Consider the following 20,604-nt stretch of genomic DNA (forward strand, 5'->3'; position numbering starts at 1 on the left):
CATTGCAGCTTTCTTTAGCATGGATGCTAATGTTTAGCATCAGAACGCTGGATCCAAATCGACGGGCACACTTTGGCAGGCCCCGGTTAAATTTCTTCAGGAATTTTCTAGTATTCTCATTACAGCCGGACTATCTACACACAGGCAGTGACTGGAGAGTTACTTTGAAAAAGTAACTTTTATCAGATTACTGATTACTCCTTGAATTAGTAATTTATATTACTGACTACTTCATGTGGAAAGTAACTGACATTAACAGTAACTATTTACTGTTAAATAGTTATTTACTGTAACTATTTATAAGTAAATAGTTATTTATTTACTGTTAAATAAACTTTTTATTTATTTAACTGTTATTTAAATAACAGTAAAGTTATTCACTGTTAAATAGTTACAGTAAATAACTAACTACATTATTTACTAGTTAAATAGTTATTTACTGTAACTATCTATCAGTAAATAACTGAGAAGTAGCTCATATAATGAGATGTTTGGTTACAGTAAATAACTATTTACTGTTAAATAGTTACAGTAAATAACTGTAACTACATTATTTACTAGTTAAATAGTTATTTACTGTAAATATTTAACTGTAAATATTTATTTACTGTTGAATAGTTACAATAAATAACTGTAACTACATTATTTACTAGTTAAATAGTTATTTACTGTAACTATTTAACAGTAAATAGTTATTTACAGTTAAATAGTTACAGTAAATAACTGTAACTACATTATTTACTAGTTAAATAGTTATTTACTGTAAATATTTAACTGTAAATATTTATTTACTGTTGAATAGTTACAATAAATAACTGTAACTACATTATTTACTAGTTAAATAGTTATTTACTGTAACTATTTAACAGTAAATAGTTATTTACAGTTAAATAGTTACAATAAATAACTGTAACTACATTATTTACTAGTTAAATAGTTATTTACTGTAACTATTTAACAGTAAATAGTTATTTACTGTTAAATAGTTACAGTAAATAGTTATTTACTGTAACTAATCCGTCTGTCCACCCGTCCTTCCATCCATCTGTCCACCCGTCCGTCTGTCCATCCATTCGTCCGTCTGTCCACTCGCCGTCCGTCTGTCCACCCGTCTGTCCATCCATCCGCCCGTCTGTCCACCCGTCCGTCCATCTGTCCACCCGCCGTCCGTCTGTCCACCCATCCGTCCGTCCGTCCACCCGCCGTCCGTCTGTCCACCCATCCGTCCGTCCGTCCACCCGCCGTCCGTCTGTCCACCCATCCGTCCGTCCGTCTGTCCACCCGTCCGTCCATCCATCCGGCCGTCCACCCGTCCGTCCATCCATCCGGCCGTCCACCCGTCCGTCCGTCTGTCCACCCGCCGTCCGTCTGTCCACCCGCTGTCCGTCTGTCCACCCGTCCGTCCATTTCGGCCGCTTGTATCCAGGAGCTCATGACCATAAATGAGGGCGGGAACGTGGATCGACTGGTAAATCGAGAGCTTCGCTTTTCAGCTCTGCTCTCTCTTCACCATGATGAACCGGTACAGCACCTACTTCACAGCAGACGCTGCTCCGATCCGTCTGTCAATCTCTCGCTCCCCTCTTCCATCATTCGTGAACAAGATCCCGAGATGAACTCCTCCACTTGGGGCAGGACACTGGCCTCGACCCGGTAAAAGGCTCTCTACCCTTTTCCGGCTCGGGACCATGGCCTCGGACTTGGAGGCACAGATTCTCATCCTGGCCGCTTCACACTCGGCTGTGAACCGCTCCAGCGAGAGCTGCTGATCACGTCCCGATGGAGCCAATAGGACCACATCATCCACTAAAAGCAGAGATGCGATCCTAAGTCCACCAAAACGGATCTCCTCAACACCTTGACTGCCCCTAGAAATTCCGTCCATGAAGTGATGAACAGAATCACTGAGGGCAGCCCTGGCGGAGTCCAACTCTCACAGGGAACGAGTCCGACTAACTGGTGTTCCACGACCAGGACGAAAACCACACTGCTCTTCCACAATCCGAGGATCCACTATCAGACGGAGCCTCCTCTCTTCCGTCCTTCAACCCAGACCTGCTCTCACCGACAATGCTTCAGAGAGTCGGGCGTGTTTTTTGTTGTGATCATATTTTAATATCCATCATGGATTTTAAAATATCCAAGATGGAACCCAATATTTTAAAGTTCCTGACTCATACATATTCAGGAAAGCACGCCCGACTCTCTGAAACACTGTCGGTGTCTCTTCAGTGTTGATTTCTACTGTTTCTGCAGGTGTTGATGTTTTCTGCATATCTTGACCGCTATTTTTAGATTTAATGCGATCCAATTTTATCTTCAAAACCACAACCTCCTTATTTAACTCATCAGTTTCCGATTCCATCCACAAGCGATCCCTGTTGTGTTCCATTAATCGGCTGTGGGCCTCTCGCCGAATGCAAATACTTGTTTGTTGCATTTGCTTGTTCGTTTTATTTATGTCCTCAAATTCAGTTTTTAAGGATTTAATCGTCCCTCTCGCCTCCTTTAATTCCTCGGTCAGGGCCCTGATCCGGTTTTCATTTTCCTCCTTCAAATCAAGGAGCATTCTATTTTGCTCCCTGAAAAACCGAGAGTTGCAGTCCGAGTTGCTGCTCATTCGCTCCAACTTGCTCCTCAGTTTATCAACGGTTATTTTGAGTTGCAAGTTCTCGTTCTCCAACTCTTTGCAGCGTTTCTCTAAAACTCCCAAAGTGGTCGATACACTATTTTGCGCCATTGTCCTTCAACTTTATGAAATCGCAAATGAATCTCTCTGTAGAATCTTGGAATATAGAGACAGTCACCAATGATGTCACAGAGAGGATGAGTGACATCACAGTTTCGCATCAAAGCCACAAGAAGTCTGTTGTGCGCGAGGGGGGAGGAGCGGGGGGAAGATGTTTTTTTTTTTACTTTATTCCCAGACACACTGTATAACGACAGTGAAACATTTCTTTCACGAAAAACAAATACAGATAAACAGTGTTCAAGAAAAAGCTAATTCAAAGCAGTACAGATTTCAATTGTTTTAATAGCTACTTTCTGTCAGACTCTTAATATAAAACTTAACTTCATTGTACAATACAGCAAAGCATGGATTTCCCTACCAGGAACAATGAATATGATATTTACCGTGTGACAATAAAGGATTTATGAGAAACTAAAAAAAAACCTGCAGCAGCATCATTCTTTAATACTTCCTGTCATCTTCTTTGTTATTTCTGCCAGTAGTAACATCCAGTTGTTGATCACACGACACGATGTGAAAAATGTGTGTCTGTTGCAGTTTTGTGAAATAAACTAATTTATACAGTGAGAAAACCAACTCAACCTAACGCAAAAAAAAATAATCAAAAAACATGTTTTTTTCAAAATGGTGTGTTTCCATTAGGTAAATTTATTGTTGTAATTCCAACTTGCACAATAATATGATCAATAGAAACACACCTGTCTATTATTTACAATAGTAATAGCAGGAGATAATCAGTCAGTATGATTTTTATGCTATCTAAACCTGTTTATCACTCTAAAATATAAAATATATATTAAAATATATAAATATCTTTTTATATCCCATTATTAATTGATAAATTCAAAATTAATCAACAAAATAAATGAGTTTTTGACATGTTGATGTTGGAAGCATTTTTTATCTGCAGCTGTATCTTATGCTGAAAATAATCTATAAGAATGCTTTGTTTTTACATTTTAGGCAATAAAATGTTTAGTTTCTGTATTAAAAAATGGCATAATTGTTTATTTGCAGCTTTTAATGTATTCTAATATAATATACAAAAGCCTGAAATTATTGAAGGCACAATCTGCAGAATTTATCTGAATAATTGACAGAAATTTGGATCAAAAAGTGATTGTCTCCTGGTATAAACTCAGTTTTTCCTTTTTTGTATTTTTTGCGCTGATGTTTTCCATCCTTTGCTGGAAGAAGCTTTCTTACCTGGTGTCCTGCAGTCTACAGGTGAGGCGCCAGATTCAGTCCTAGTTGGGGCCTGCCTAGCAATGCATAAGTCAGTCACTGCCTCCATACATTGCATGGCAGGCACCTATTGTTCTACACCCAATAGAACGCCTCTTTATCATTTATTTTTCTTCCGTTCACCGGAATGCGGTTCGTACCGCTGCGAGCCCACCCACAAAAGTGGTATCAAAACGTGCGGCTCGTTCCCGGCATTGGAGCTATTACTTTTATGGGGAATCTGCGTTACGACGGCGACGTAAAAAGCGAAAAACGAGCGAAATTTCCAACTGCCGAAACGCAGAGCATAACTGCCACCAACTGCCGCTCCGCTAGAGTGAAAAATGAAGTGGATTTCTGACCCCAAATAAATTTTGAAGTCGCCGCCACGCCACAAAATCGTGCTACCGGTATGAAACTTGGACATGACATCGATACGAATGTCTGCTCCGGTAAAATGTTTTCAAAATTTTTCTAGGGCTTACGGTTTTCTGTCAAGGTGCTTTAGAGCAAAATCAAGTTCCAGGGTAACTGACGCTCTCCACCATGTATTTTAATACTTTTATGGGAAATTTCAGACCTCAGCGCACACCATTTTTTCTCTCATCGCTGTAATTACTGTGAATGAGCTACAGATTTGATTTGCAGGACTATCGGAGACGAAAAAATAGCTCTCTCATATGCTTCAAGCGGTTTTCTGATACGTATCACGTTTTTCCGAACGGCAAGGAGTTGTTCGGGCTGCTTTTTCCATTATAACTGACTGAGCTGTCTCACAAAGATAGAAATCTGTCTCTGCCTCACACACATGACAGTTGACCTCTTTAGAACTACAATTCCTGAAGGTTAGAACTACAACATGGCGGAACACTCAGTGCCTACAAAAGAGGTCAGAGCTGATTGTCAGAACTACAACATGGCGGAACTGTCAGTTACTACTGAGGAGGAATGAGCTGGCCTTTAGAATTACATTGTGTTTGGGCTTTTATAACTGATTTTAACCAACCATTGTTACACAGAGGATTAGTGTGGCAATTTTAAATTAAGCTTAATGAAAATTTCAAAATAAAAGCCCTGAGATGCTTTTATATCACGTAATTGCTCTCTTGGGCATTATGTGACTTTTTTAACAAAACCACTGTTACACTTTGGATTATTTTGGACATTTAAAATGAAGCTTAATGAAAATTTCAAAATAAAACCTTGAATATTTCTCTCAGGCCTGTCAGAAAAACTAACTTCTTCAAGCATTTAGAATTAAGTCTCTCCTTGTGTGTCACACTGACATGACAGTTGACCTCCTCTTTAGAACTACAATTCCTGAAGGTTAGGACTACAACATGGCAGAAAACTCAGTGTCTACAGAAGAGGTCATAGGTGAATATAAAAACTACAACATGGTGGAACTGTCAGTTACTACTGAGGAGGAAGGAGCAGCTCTTTTGAACTACAATTCCTGAAGGTTAGAACTACAACATGGCGGAACACTCAGTGCCTACAAAAGAGGTCAGAGCCGATTGTCAGAACTACAACATGGTGGAACTGTCAGTTACTACTGAGGAGGAATGAGCTGGCCTTTAGAGTTACATTGTGTTTGGGCTTTTTATAACTGATTTTAAGCAACCATTGTTACACACAGGACTGGTGTGGGAATTTTATATTAAGCTTAATGAAAATTTCAAAATAAAAGCCTTGACAATTTTTATATTAATTGCTGTTTGGAGCTTTTTAGAAATGATTTAACCAAATCACTGTTACTTATGTGAATAGACTGGACATTTAAAACGAGGCTTACTGAAAATTTCAAAATAAAAGCCTTAAGATTCCTTTCTGGCTCATGCCTATTTTAGTGAAAATGGCTGCCTCAAACTGATAGAATTACATCTCCCCCTGTCTAACTCACAGCCTGCAGAGGATCCATTACCATAGCAATGGAACACAGCAGATCCAGCTGATATAGGACTACAAAAACGCATCACTGTAGTTCTAACTATGGCAGAACTCAGGGGCTTTGGTCATGTATCTTAATACAGGTACATAAGTCTTCTATATGTGCTAGGCACTGTCTTCTTCATGTGAGCTTGTTCACCGCGTTACTATAACAGGGCTCGTCTGTCTAAATTTTATAGCACTGCTTCCCCAGTCTGTGATAGGTGCCAACAGTCTCCTGCAAATCTTATACACATGTTTTGGTTGTGCCCCCAGCTCAAGAGTTTTTGGACAGAGATATTTGTTGCTATATCATACGTGGTTGGCAGAAAGATTGATCTGAACCCCCAGAGTGCTTTGTTTGGGTGTTTTCGGGGCATTTCCTTTGTCTTCCCAAGAAAATTCTTTGTCTTTTATTACTATTATTGCAAGGAGGATAATTCGTCTTAAATGGAAATCACCACAACCTCCTTCTTTTGTACATTGGTTGAGGGACATTGTTTATTTTCTTAAATTTGAGAAGATTAGAATGTCTCTACGGGCTTCCTCTGACAAATTTGCAGAAATCTGGCAGCCATTACTGCAATTGGTCGATCGAGTTAATTTTCATTCTGTCCCAGTCTAATCCTTTGTGTATATATTTGTCTGTCATTCTGTATCCTTTCCTCGGATTTTCCCTTTCTTATAGTTCCATATTTTACTTTCCTGGGCAACAAACTGTACTTTTTTTAGGTATGGCAAAATGCATCTTCATTTTAGTTATTTCTAAACATTTATTATTGTTCTTTCCTTATGACTTTTTCTTATTGCCTGGAGGGATTGGAGGTCGTTATGTTTTGTGTTTTTTGTTTTGTTTGTTATAACTTAAGGGAATTGTTTGTTTATATATGTATCACATTGTAAATGTATGGCTATGCAAGTCCTGTTAAAAACCAAATAAACAAAGTTAAAAAAAAAAAAAAGTAAGTTGTTTTTATTATAATCCAATCACTGTATCCATGGATTAGATTGGCAATTTAAAATCAAGCAATGAAAACTTCAAAATAAAGCCTTAAGATTTGTTTGTGGCTAATGCCAGCGCCACAGGCGCTGCATACGATATTAGCTTGCATGATCTTTTTCCTCTCTGGTTAGGGCTCTGCCTTGCACAGCAAGGCAGAGCACTAACATCACAAACATTAGCATTTTATTGTTCCCCACTAGTGCACTGCCGTAGGCAGTGCAATAAGATTATCCTGCATAATCTTTTTCACTCAGGTTAGGGTTCTGCCTTGCGCAGCAAGGCAGAGCATTAGCATTAGCATTTTACTTTAAATGAGGTATTAGCTATTTCCCTTACTTATTACCCATGTTTAGTATACTGAAGGCAGTAAGTCATGCTTGTGACAGTAAGTCATGCTTTCTTTAGCATGGATGCTAATGTTTAGCATCAGAACGCTGGGTCCAAAGCTACGGGCACACTTTGGCAGGCCCCGGTTAAATTTCTTCAGGAATTTTCTAGTTCATCATAAGTCTGCCTTTAAAAAATTCAGTGTTTTTAAAATTCAATGATTTTATTAATTTACAAATTAATAAAATCATTTTGAAGATTTATCAACATCAGTGAAGAAACATATCAAAGTGGTGTAGGAGTGTAATTTAAAAATGGTTTTTGAAATGGGAGTTAATCACAGAAAGCAACATGTTGCCTTAAATGCTTTATGGAAAATTGAAAGAAAAACCACTGAAAAATGAACATTATACCAAAACACACAAAAATAACATAAATTTGACAAAAAGACGTTGAGAAATCAGGGAGGGTGAACCGCCTGCCAGGTGTTTCCTGTCTGTTAGGATGAAATCCTGTGGCGTCCCACAGGGTTGTGTTCTCTGTCTCATCTTTGCTTCTTTTTATTGGCTCTATTTGGGATAAATTACAGAAAAATAAGTAACCTCTTCACTGTTAATGTGCAGAAATAGCTGCAAATGAATGTAAAACCTGGACCCTTTCTGTCCTTTAGCTTTGATTTACAGCCAGACGTCTCAGAGAAGTTTATCTGATCCCGTAAAATTGAGCTTTAAATGAGAAGTGATGAAGTCTTTATACAACCTCTGACCCCAAACACACACACATTACTGGGAGTAGTAATGTGTGAAAAACCAGAGAAAAAAAAGAAATCAAACAAAACAAACAAACACGCTGGAATCAAAGTGCAAATGATTCAGAAACTTTATAGCTTCAGGTTCTCATGTCAGTTTTCCTTCAAGATGAAACATACAGCTGACTGACATCATTGTGTTTCTGCAGCATCAGTTGGTCCCTGACAAAATAAAAGTTTGACTTTCATTTGAAAACTTGGAACAAGACTTGAAACAATGAGGAAACGGCTTTAGTGCAAATACTGGTTTTAGTTTTTAACGGTATATTTTGAGTCTTCATACAGAGAACAACAATCAGACGGCTGAGGGACGTCAGGGATGTTGAGACAAACGGCAGTGAAGTTGTCATCAGATTCAGGAGTAAACGCCCACGGAGAGACGTGAAGAGAAGCCACTGATTTCTGCTGGGACCTTAAACTCAACACGGTGCATTCAGGGACAAGAGAAATGGAATGTCTGAAGGAAAACCTGCTGTCACGGATTTCTCACATTTCCTGATGGTGATCAGAGAGAAAACGACACGTTGATGAACAGAGACAATCTGTGGTTTTTCTCTTCGGGTTTCCAGTTAGAGAACAGAGACTCACAGTGACGTCACAGCAAACGTTCAGTCCGGCTCTGGTTGAAGGAACAAAGAAAACAGCCTGACAGTCTCACTGCAGGGCTGGTCTCTGACCTCTTCCCCGACCCTCTGGATCAGAACGTCTCCACAGAGCACCAATCACACAGCGACAGGCGTTTCAGCAAGAAAACCTTCCAGGAAAAACTAAACATGTAGCTCCATACTGCGTTAGCAAGCTAAATAAATAGATTGAAGATAAACTTAGTTTGCAACTGTAGCTTAGTTTTCCAAAAGTGAGTTAGCAATCTAAATATTTAGCTCCCGATATTTAGCTCTAAAGTAAATATTACATTAGAAAGCTAAATAATAGGTCGTAGGTAAATATTTAGCTAGCAACTATAGGTTAGCTTGCTGACTATATATTAGCATCTGATTGATTATTTTTGCTGATCATAAAAAGTACATCTGGCCCTGTGGCGGGCGGCTCTGTCCCGTCATACCAGCTGGACGAGTCCTTCCTGTTCCTCTCCACTGTCGCCACATGCTCACAGAGGAGGCGGGATCGCTGCGATGGTCTGGTCCAATCAGCTGATGCCTTCTCATCAGTTGGCTTTGATTGACCTGTTGTGATGAGTCCTGGTTCTGACTGTGTGCGGACCTGAACTGGATTGATCCAAACTGAATCTGGACTTAACTGGAATCTGAACAACTGTTTTTTTTTTTTGTTCTTTTTTGTGACAGAATCGGTACTCTGGTGCTGAATAAGTAAACTGAATTAAATTAAAAATACATTTCAGAATAAGACATAATTCCAATTTCTATTTAATTGGACCGTCTCTCCAATTGGGATTGATTTGGAGTGTTCCTGATTCTGGCCTCTAGAGGTCCTCAGTCAGCCTCGCTGGTCTCACCCGGTCCACTGGACTCAATCAGAACCTGCTGCAGGGCAGAGCTACTCTGAGGAAGAGGAGTGTGGAGAAGGTCAACCAGCTTTAAGGACAGAACTGGATCCGATCTCCGAATGACTCAGAACCATTTCACTGATGTGTGAGGAAAACTCCTTCAACATTCCCTGAAAAGGAAAACTGTCCATGACTCCCGTCTTCATCCAGAAGGAAACAAAGAAAACAAAAACAACGACGAAGCGTTCACTGGTTGAAACAACAGAACTTGTCTGTAGTTGGTACTGGGTCTCCATGGTGGATCCACAGGTTTTAGTGACATCAAGCAGAACCAGGGCGCCTCAGGAACCAGGAAGGCGTTGGTGATGATGCGGTTTGGTCCGGTTCAAGCTGTCCTCCTGGTTCTGGTGGTGTGAAGGCTCCACCTCCACATGGTTTCTCTGGAGAATAGACAGGAGAGCCAGGTGAAGTTCTCATGAAACACCTGAAGACCTGCAGCTAGCCTGAAGCTAACCTGCCTGAAGCTAGCTTGCACTAGCCTGCAGCTAGTCCTGAGTCTGGACTCAGCTTCCCGAGTCCAGACTCAGGATTTCTATGGTGGAAAGTTAAACATTCAACCTGAAGTGGCTCTGAGAATTGTACGTACCTCCCACAACCTCCTGAGTTCAGTTTCCCTGCTGATAGAGAAGAGAGAAAAATCAGGAGTTTCAGATTGTTCAGAGTTCTCTTCCTGTTTCCTTCCTGTGATCCAGTTTCCCTGTTTGGCTGGTCTGGATCTGAATGTCTCCAGGCTTTCTGTAGACTTCTCTCACCAGTCCAGGCCAGACAGCTTCAACTAGAAAGGTCTGGGAAAGTTTAAGGACAGGAGAATAAGAGTCATCATCTACCCAATCCAAGACCTGGTTCAGGACCGGAAAGGTCCATCATTCCTCAGCAGATCATCCACTCTAAGACAGATCTGAACTCTGTGGGAATCTCCTTGCTGGAGATAAAAATCACATTTTCTGTCTGACGTAACACAAGTAGAGTTCAGGAGTTTTAAAAGCCCTTTTCAAAAAGATCTAACCAGTTCTTCATCTCCAAGTTCAGATCCTGTACGGTTCCTCCCCATTTTTTGTAATGACCTCAGAAAGGTGCAAGGTGCTGCACCCAAGCGATATGACTGGCAGCAGATAGATTCACTGATTGGCCCAACAACATCTCAACCCAATTTTTAATCAGTGATGAGACCATAGCGGTTGGTGAGAAGGTAACTCAATGGTCCAACCTTCAGGTCCAAAACTTTTTTCAGTTGTGGCAGAGAGAACATCAACTGGACGGGGAAACCCGTAACGAGCAAATATAGCGAGAGATTTCAGACACTGAGTTTTGCTAACTCTTAGCCTGACTGCCTGCCCACATTCCAAGATCCACAGCCACATGGAGTGCTATCAGGACCACCAGAGGAGCCTGGACCGCAGGAAGGGCTGGCTCAGACAAACCGACGTACAGCAGCAGAGTGGGTCAGCTTATCGAAGCGAAACTTCAGGTTGGATCTGGGAGAGTTCTTGTTTTTCAGTTCTGAAATAGGAAAATGAATGGGGGTCAGTGAAGCGAGGCGCAGAAATACGGACATGATGAAGGTGGATGTATTGAACCTGTGGGGCTGCGGCAGACGATCAGCGGACAGGAAACCTCCGACAGCGCGGTCTGAGACAGACGGAGGAGATCAGGAAGTTTCAGAATGAGATCAGATCAACAGCAGGAAAATTTGTGACTATTCCTGGTTTTTAATCGTCAGAACACAAATGACCTCTGAACTTTCTTTTCACACCAACCTGTGGACCAGCCACGGAGGCTAACTCCGGCTGGACCCAAATACAAGGTGAGTCAGAACCCATCCAGGTTAGTCGTAAAAACAGATTCAGGGATGTGCTGTGGTGATGCAGGGGTTTAGCACAACCCATGTAAGGAGGCCTTAATCCTCGACGCGGCCGTCGCAGGTTCGATTCCTGGCCTGCCGACCTTTGCCACACGTCTTTCTCATTACCAACTTTCCTGTCTATTAACAACCAAATAAAGACCACTACAGCCAATAAATCTTAAAAAAATGCCAGGTTTTCCTGGGAGAACAGCTTCTGTCCTTCACTCCCACCAGGCCAGATGGAGAGTAACCTTCAGCTACAACCAATCAGCTGAAGGTTACTGATTAGTCTCACCAGATGAGCATCGTCAGAGGGAATGCTGAAGTTGCAGGTGCTGGATGTGGATCTGGAAATCTTACTGCTCTCCTTCTTCAGGTGAATCCTGAAAACACAGAAACGTTGCTGCTGCTGCTTTGCTCAAATTAAAAGCAAAAAGACAGCACACCTGTCCAGTTGTCCCGCCTCTGGAGAGCTGGGATTGGACGGCAACTCAGACCTCACCTCCAGCATTGGGTGGGAAGAGTCGAAGCTGCGCTGCTCACTGAGGAGGCTGATACAGCAAACAGAGTTTAACCAGAAGAACAACTGAGCCGGTAGCTTCATGCTAAGCATATCTGCTAACAACTGAAATGACTGAAAGACTGAATTTAGCCTCAAATATAAACATGGAGTTCCTCAGGGCCACAAGTGAGCATTCCTAGCTAAAACAGTTGCTCTAATCCTAAAGCACTAATCATAAATGTTGTCTAATGCTAAAGTGCTTAATTGAAGCTAACTCTAAGGTGCTAAATCAACATGGTATTTAGCGGAAGCTAATGCTAAAGCACTACACCAAAACACCATCAAGCTGCATAAAATGCTAAGGTGCTATGTCAACACAGAATTTTGTTGACGTTAATGTTTTAAATAATTGGATTACAAAAAGAGAATGCGAGGAGAGGAAATGAAACTGCTCTGAGAACATTCTTCAATCATTTCAAAATAAGAGCATGAATTTGAAAGTACCAGCAGCCAAGTCAATTAGCCGTTTAGAATTTACCTGGAAAAATAATTTAGGGGAAGCTAAGTGTGCTAAATAATTTTTTAAAGAGCACCAAACAGAAAGCTAGTTCTGCTATTAGCGCATTAGCATGTTAGCAGCTCAGGGTTCTGTTCTAGGCTCAGTTTTCATTTATTCTGTGTCTCAAACGTCAGGTTCTATAAAATCACTCATTTTGCAGACGATGTGATGGTTTTCTGACCAAACCGTGTTAAATAAATACATTTTAAAAAGCCTCTCAGTTTTTCACAGCATTTCTTAAACTTCCTCCCGATCATCAGAAAGGTCGTCATCGTGGTTACCTCCTGTGGCTGTGTTTTTCTGACTGGCTGTCGACGCTCAGCAGGCGGGGGAACAGGCCTGAGCGCCGCTTCACCGGCGACTTCACGTTGACCTGGCAACAGAAACACAAAAACAATCCAGCTGCTAACAGCTGCTGAGCCGGAACCGAAGTGTTGGACCGGTTCTGCTCACCTCAATACTCAGGTGAGCCAGACCCCCCCCACTCAGACTGGTGGGCAGCCCCGCCCCACCGCGTGACATGGTTTCCATGGATACACTCCGCCCCTTCATTGCTCTCTGAAATGAAACGGCAAAAACATGCAATTAAGATTTCAACCAGCTAAACATGAAAACCCAGAACTGGTTTCCAACAAAGAGTCAGACGATCAAACTGGGATGTTTGTGAGAGTAAAGCTGAAGTGACCTTCAGACTGACCTTGATGGACTCCAACAGCCCTCCGTGGGCGTGGCCATTCTCGCCCCGGCCCTCTTCCTCCACCCCGGACCCCAATCCCAGCATGCACTGGGAGCGTCTGTGCAGCTCGTCCAGCAGGCCGTCCAACAGGGCGGAGCGCGTCCGCTCCTGAGCGGGAGGGAAATAAAAGGTGAATCAGGATTTAATCCCAAATCCTGATTTGGGATTAAATCAGGATTTAATCCCAAAACGCTGCAAAACGATTCAGACACAACGAACTGTGTTTGGATCAGGAAACTTTTTCATCCAGCAGAAGAAGAGGAATGATGATTCAACAAAAGGAAAACAGATTTAACGAAGGTAAACGAAGGCCAAAAAGTTAAAACATGAAACTGAAAAACATTTTTTAAACAAAAATGGTAAAAACTGAAATAAAAAAAAATATTTTGACATAAAAAAAAAACAATGAGAAACTGATAAATAATTTTGGAACTAAACTAAACAATTTGACTGTGAAAATCAATTTTGAACAAAACAAATTTTTAAACTGAAAAAAGATTTGAGCCTTAAAAAAAAGGAACTTTTTTTCATCTTCAAAAAATCTTTTGGTTGAAAAAAATTTCTGAGCAAACTTTATGGCGCTGTTTTAGCTCCATAATACCCGCTCAGAGGCTGAACTGTCAGAGTTTTCCTTCAGGTTAAGGGAGATGGCTCCCCCTGCTGGTTACCTCCAGTCGGGCGAAGCGTTCGCTCTTGTAGGAGGCCAGCTCTGCGTTGATGAGCTTGGTGAGGAGGAACTGCCTGAACTCCGGACCCTGGAAAAGAAAACACAGATGAGACTAGTTCGGTTCAGGCATTAGAACTCGACCCGGTTTGGACCGGATTCCTCGTTCACCTTCCTGAAGACGGCTGGGTTTGGCAGAGGCGGTCCAAACGGCGGGACGTCTTCTCGCGCCGTGACAGATACCTGCCAGAGGTTGGAGAAGCAGGTTCAGTTCTGGTTCGGTTCTCCTCGACCCAGATGGACTTCAGTTGAGTCGGTTCAGTGAGACCTCCTACCCTGTAGATGGCACTGTCCAAGCACGTCTCCTCCACCTGCACCAGGATGAAGGCATGCAGGAAGTTGGAGGCGATCATGTCGGGGACGAAGGGCGTGGCCTCTTCCTGGAACACCACCGCAACGATGTCATTTCCTATGTGGCGTTTCCGCTGCAGCTGAGCGACAGGAAGTGACATGGGCGAAGCGTTAGTGCTGAAAGGTGAGCAACCAGCAGGGGGCAGTGCAGAATTGAAAACACAGAGTTAAACTGAGCAATCTGGTTCCATTTTCAGGGGTTTTTATGTGCCATGAAAATAAACTTTAAAAGTTTAGTTTTATGATTGAAACGCTCAGCCTCCCCTCTTCTCGTGCCGCCCTGGGCAACTGCCTGTATCAAAAGCATTCAGGCAATAACTATAGCTCTGATAATCAATAATTAAAGGAATCGATTAACATCTCTACTCTGAGATGACAGCAACTAAAAGATTTATTTTTTTGTTTGTGTAAAAATATTGTTTTAGTTTTACTTTAACAAAAAGAAAGAATCTGATAGAAACTCTAAGTTTAGACCCAAAAACCTTTCCTGAATAAACAGAACCAACCAGAACCACAGAGATCCATGTCCCTGTCAAGCTTCCTGCTGTGTTTATTTCCTGAGTTTTCCTGGACTCCCGGCAGTTTTCCGTTCTACCTGCTGCGCGTCTCCCTCGGTGAACGGCAGCTTGGTGGAGACGTGGAACATGACCTCTTGACCTCTGTAGACGGTGTAGACGGAGTGGGACCCCGTCTGGCCGTGGGACACGTCCAGCCCGCCCCGGAACCTGCAGACAGGAGGGCGAGAGCTGACTGGACCGGCCCAGTTCCACCAAGCCCAAAAGAACCAGCTGGTGAACACGACATGACATCACTACGTTCTGGTTTCTATTCCTGAAGCTAAAGTTCAAATACTGACGGTTTTCAATTTCTGGTAAAGATGAAAAAGTTTAATTTTGATGAAAATTACAACAAATATGAAGGTTTAGGTCCCAATGAATCCATTAAAATCCTAAATAACTAAATTATTTCTAATAAATGTTTAATGTCGAGTCGGTTTTAAAAAGCATCAGTTGGGCAGTAACTAGTTTTACTCGAGTAACTTTAATAGAAAGTATTTCTACTCTGACTTGAGTCAAATTTCAGTGTTGAAGAAGAGACTTGTTTTAACCAAAACATCACCAGACACACAATCACACCTGCAGTTTATGAAAATTTTTTATAATCTTTGTATTCAAAGTAATTCTTCTTGTAAATAAATTATGTGAATTATTTTCATTTTGGTCCTTAAAATACCAACATTTCCACATAACAGCATATTTTACCCTGCTTGATGATGTCATTTCTAAACATTAAATGATGTGCTCATCTGTGCTTTTCACCTGGATGGTTTCTCTTTATTTTTACTCCACTAACTTTATTGTTATTACTCTGTGCTGACCTGAGATCAGATTTTGCTGCTCTGAACAGAAACTCCATGGTTTGTGCCGTGCATGGTTCGGTTTGCGGCGCTGCTCACCCCTTAAAGTCCTGCAGCTCCACCGTTTCTCCAAGCAGCTGCAGGAACTCGAGGAAAGCCGGAGACTCCTGGTTGTTGGTGAACAGTTCCTCCTCTGACACCTGAACAGGTAACAGCTGTCACAGCCAATCACAGATCACCTCTGCTGTCATAACCAATCAGAGATCACCTCAGGCTCAGCCAGAGGTTACGAGTAAAACAAAATTATTTTATTTTTCAATTTTTAGGTGTAATTTCTACATTTCTCATGATAAACCACAACGACACAAATACAATATTTCATTTTAGAAAAATAAATCACAAGTAAAATAGTAAAACAAAAGCATAGCATACAAAATAAAATTCAAGTAACTAAATAATATAAAACATAAAAATACTTTATCTTAACCAAACAAAACGCAAATAAAATATATTTAAAATAAAAAAAAAATCATAAAATGAAAGTAAACAACAATACAAATAAAATTCTAATAAAATACTTTATTGATCCATTTGTCTAACCGTGTGATAAAATAAACATTTATCACAGTTTGGCATTAAATGTAAAATCATCATTTTTGATTTGATATTTTCACTCTGATGCTTTTCTTACTTTCCTACACATTTCATTTTGGAAAATAAAAACAAGACTGTTGTGAGCAACAAACCTGAACACAGTAGAAAAAACAAAGTCATTTTGTTCAACCATAATTCATTTGAGTCTCTATACCTGTAGCGCCTCCTGGTGTTTGGGTGGACAAACACATTAACTGGGGGATGAAAATATTTCTGGATGGAAATTTATAAATAAGCTACGTAAAGTTAATCCTATGAATGATATGATCTCATTTGTTTTTTCAGTTGAATGAACATTGAATCTAGAGTTTGGTTGATATTGAGTGAGTCAGATTGTGTTTTTTCCAGTTATTCTGGGCATTAATAAGGGCAGCATGGTCGGTTCTGACCTGCCCAAAGCGCTGGTAGACGACTCCGAACTTGAAGGTGTTGTTGACTTCGTGTTCGTCGTAGTTGACGATGAGCTGAGACGCCTGCAGGCGGAGAGGACAGCGTCAGGCGGACAAGCCTCAATGGTGAGGAAAACAAGGAAAACGAGCTCACCTTGGGGTAGAGGACCGGACTGAACCGCAGGGAGGCCACTTCGTCACACACAAGCTTCAGGACAAACAGGTCACATCGTTAACTTTCATCAGTGTGAAATGCTTGGTGCAGAACGTCTGTTAGCCTCAGAAATGTTTCAAGTCAAATTAACCTGGATCGTAACGAGATATTCACCTTCTACATTTCTGTCAAAGAAAACATAAGTGAGGCACTTTCATGTGTCCTACTGTCATTTTATAGGAAAATCAACTAACTATATTAACTCCAGTTGTTATAAAATGCTATAAATCAAATATGATTTAAACAAACTTGACTTCCTAACACCTTAAAATTGGGCCTCTGTCTCTTTAAGAATCTACTGCTCTCTCTGAAGCTCCGCCTCCAGGAAGTCATCCTAACATGGCTCCTCTATTAACCCTTCAATGTTTTTACCAGGGTTGCTCTGAGCAGCAGCTCCTCTTATGATCTGCGCAGATGTTTGCTAATTGCTGCTGGCTAGTCTGAAGGAGCTCAGTGAGGCGGAGCTGCATCTTGAAGGCGGGGCTAGGTCTACCCAGACGTTTTAATAGAATGGTTGCCATGGCGATTAAAGGATTTCTTAAACATAAAAGAATCAAAGCAACAGTGCAGTTTTGATTTAATGAGGGAAAAACATTTGGCCAATCAGCCACTTTGTGGCTGATTGGAGCAACCCTGGACTGAGATCATGTCGTGACGGGAAATGGCCACACCGTTGTCTCGTTCATCTCTGCCTTGTCCGTAAGTACCGCTATCCACCACAGTCAGCGGAACAGCGAGAGATCGGCTGTGCTTGGACAACGCGTCTGGCCCAGGGTGTTTGTGTTCACAGAGCGACAGTGCGGCTAGCTTGCTGTGGCTAGCTTGCTAACATCGCGGCTGCTAACCGGGACGAGGCCAACGCCCGGCAGCTAACCGACCTAACAGAGAAAAACCAGTGGAAAACGACACGTTGGATTGACAGCAAGCAGAGAAAGACAGCGAAGTGGCCTCCAACTGCTGAGCAGGAGCCTTAAGGAAGCGACAGGCAAAAAGAAGCGAAATAATGCCTCCAAAAGGATCCAAGACCGACGGGAGACAAGATGAGGACTATGTTTCACTCACGCAAGTCAAAGAGTTGCTGAGCCAGCAAAAGCAAATGTATATGGAGTTACTCCAACAACAACAGGACAATTTTAAGGGTTTTGTTAAAATCATTGTGGACACTACTAACACCAGAATGGACGCGATGACACGAGAACTACAGGACATTAAAACTAGCCTGCAATTTACACAGAAAGACATTGACGACATTAAAGTAGAAAGTGCTAAGTACAAGGCCCGAAGTGACACGGTGCAGTCAGACATATTTAAAGTATGTGAGGGTATGATGACTATCACTGATAAAATGGAGTACCTTGAGGGGCAATCAAGGAGAAATAATCTGGTTTTTGATGGAATTATTGAATCACCAAATGAGACTTGGGCTGAGACTGAGGAGAAAGTGAAAACTATTTTAATTGAAAAGCTAAACTTTCAAAATAAGGTTGACATTGAAAGAGCTCACCGCACCGGTAAACATAGAGGAGACAGACCCAGGCCCATTGTTGTCAAATTCTTACGATACAAGGACAGATCAACTATTCTGCAGAGCACCAAGGCACTTAAGGGATCTAAGATTTTCATTAACGAAGACTTCACGGATGCAGTAAGGAAAAGGAGGGCGGAACTAATGCCGGACTTAAAAGCAGCACGTCAAAGAGGGGACATTGCTTACCTACGTTATGATAAGTTGATCACCCATCCACGTACTAGTACCCCTAAATTATCCAACAATGTATGACAGACAGCCAGACATAGCTGACGTTCACTTCTGAAAGAGAAACATGCAACAGATCACGGCCTATGAGGATATAGAGCTACCCGTATTCCAACACAGAAACTATCATCTGCAAGATATTGAAACTGACATTGATCCTGATTACAACTTCTATAATGTCAGCAATGATAGTTGTCACTATTACAGCGATGATCAGTTCAACAACAGCATTAAAACGGAACAAAAGCTGTCAATAATTCACTTTAATAGCAGAAGCCTTTATGCAAATTTTGACAGCATCAAACAATACCTCCAACAACTTTCACAGACCTTCAATGTTATTGCCTTATCAGAAACTTGGCTCAATAGTGATAAGGGCATAGACTTTGAAATCAATGGTTATGAAATGGTTTGTAAGAACAGAGAAAACAAAAATGGAGGGGGAGTAGCTTTGTATGTTGACAAGAAGATTAATTATAAGTTGATCGAAACAATGTCAACTGTGATGGACAACATGTTTGAATGTGTGACTATAGAAATACTCGTGGAAAAAAGGAAAAATGTCTTAGTGAGTTGCATTTATAGAGCCCCTGGATCAAACATTGAAGTACTCAACAACTGGATAGAAGAAAAATTTATAACAATTAATCAAAAAATAACATTTTTTTGTGGGGATTTCAATATTGACCTTCTCAATCCAAATAAACATAGAATGACTGAAGAATTTATTAACACCATGCTCAGTTTAAGCCTGTATCCTAAAATCACCAGGCCCAGTCGCATTACATCGCACTGCGCTACCTTAATTGATAATATTTTTACAAATGTGATGGAAAATAATTTAACTAGTGGAATATTAATGAATGACACAACTGATCACTTACCAGTGTTCATAGTCTACGACTGTAAGTGCAAAACAGACGATCAAAAAATAGAGACACATTACAGAAGGGTTACGTCTGAAGAGACACTAAAAGCTCTAGAAGCTGAGTTGTTAGCCTATGATTGGAGATTAATATATAAAATGAATGACGTGAATTCAGCATATGAAGAATTTTTAAAAACATTTAAAATATTATATAACAAGCACTGCCCAATCAAACAATATAACAGGAAAAGTAATCAAAAAAATGAACAGTGGATCACAAAAGGAATACAAAAGGCATGTAAAAAAAAAAAACAAACTTTATAGAGAATTTAAAACATAGAACGTCTGAATCAGAAAACAAATACAAGAAATATAAAAATAAGTTAACTATATTATAAAAACATGTAAAAAGGACTATTATCATACATTACTGGATAGGAATAAAAACAACATTAAGGAAACATGGAATATTTTAAATAGAGTTATTAGAAAATCTAACAATAACAACTATCCAAACTATTTCATAGATAATGAACAGAATATTACTGATTTGAAAAGTGTCGTCAATAAATTTAATACATTTTTTGTTAATATAGGACCTCAATTAGCAGAAAAAATACCGACTACAAAAACTGCAACTCAGCAATATCTAATTGAGAATAATCCCAGCTCCTTATATCTCAGCCCTGTACAAGAAGAAGAAATCATAAACATTGTGAATAACGGTAAAAAAAGACTTCCACTGACTGTGATGATCTGGACATGAAAACTATTAAAATAGTAATTAAAGGTATCTCTAAACCACTAACTTATATTTGCAATTTATCATTTCAAACAGGATTATTTCCCAACAAAATGAAAATAGCTAAGGTCAAACCAATGTATAAAACTGGCGACAAACACCTCTTTACTAACTACAGGCCTGTGTCTCTTCTCCCACAATTTTCTAAAATCCTGGAAAAACTATTTAAGAAAAGACTGGAACAATTCATAGAAAAACATTCACTACTTATCAGCAGTCAATATGGATTCAGAGCAAACCGGTCAACATCACTGGCCGTAACTGACTTAATAGAAGAAATA

At 40.6% G+C, this 20,604-nt stretch overlaps 1 protein-coding gene across 10 annotated transcripts in view; it reads right to left on the bottom strand.

Annotated features, from left to right (window-relative positions):
* Positions 1 to 8,096: 8,096 nt before the first annotated feature.
* Positions 8,097 to 20,604, bottom strand: part of LOC129370663 (rap1 GTPase-activating protein 2-like) — a 44,443-nt gene continuing 31,935 nt past the window's right edge. For 7 of the 10 annotated variants that reach the window (XM_055046785.1, XM_055046782.1, XM_055046787.1 and 4 more), the window contains 16 exons: positions 16,838 to 16,891; positions 16,684 to 16,767; positions 15,740 to 15,840; positions 14,879 to 15,008; positions 14,208 to 14,363; positions 14,044 to 14,115; positions 13,877 to 13,963; positions 13,170 to 13,316; positions 12,926 to 13,030; positions 12,754 to 12,845; positions 11,858 to 11,962; positions 11,707 to 11,794; positions 11,146 to 11,197; positions 10,998 to 11,068; positions 10,155 to 10,185; positions 8,097 to 9,948 (listed from right to left, as the gene is read on the bottom strand). In XM_055046785.1, the coding sequence (XP_054902760.1) occupies positions 10,174 to 10,185; positions 10,998 to 11,068; positions 11,146 to 11,197; positions 11,707 to 11,794; positions 11,858 to 11,962; positions 12,754 to 12,845; positions 12,926 to 13,030; positions 13,170 to 13,316; positions 13,877 to 13,963; positions 14,044 to 14,115; positions 14,208 to 14,363; positions 14,879 to 15,008; positions 15,740 to 15,840; positions 16,684 to 16,767; positions 16,838 to 16,891 (1,356 nt within the window). In that variant the 3' untranslated portion in view covers positions 8,097 to 9,948; positions 10,155 to 10,173. Of the gene's footprint in view, positions 9,949 to 10,154; positions 10,186 to 10,997; positions 11,069 to 11,145; positions 11,550 to 11,706; positions 11,795 to 11,857; positions 11,963 to 12,753; positions 12,846 to 12,925; positions 13,031 to 13,169; positions 13,317 to 13,876; positions 13,964 to 14,043; positions 14,116 to 14,207; positions 14,364 to 14,878; positions 15,009 to 15,739; positions 15,841 to 16,683; positions 16,768 to 16,837; positions 16,892 to 20,604 lie in introns of those variants that run through there. The other 3 variants (XM_055046786.1, XR_008607077.1, XR_008607076.1) reach the window with 3 other exon arrangements.

The sequence above is a fragment of the Poeciliopsis prolifica genome, unplaced genomic scaffold (assembly GCF_027474105.1).
Source record: "Poeciliopsis prolifica strain line A6 unplaced genomic scaffold, Auburn_PproV2 SCAFFOLD024, whole genome shotgun sequence".
Classification (NCBI taxonomy): domain Eukaryota; kingdom Metazoa; phylum Chordata; class Actinopteri; order Cyprinodontiformes; family Poeciliidae; genus Poeciliopsis; species Poeciliopsis prolifica.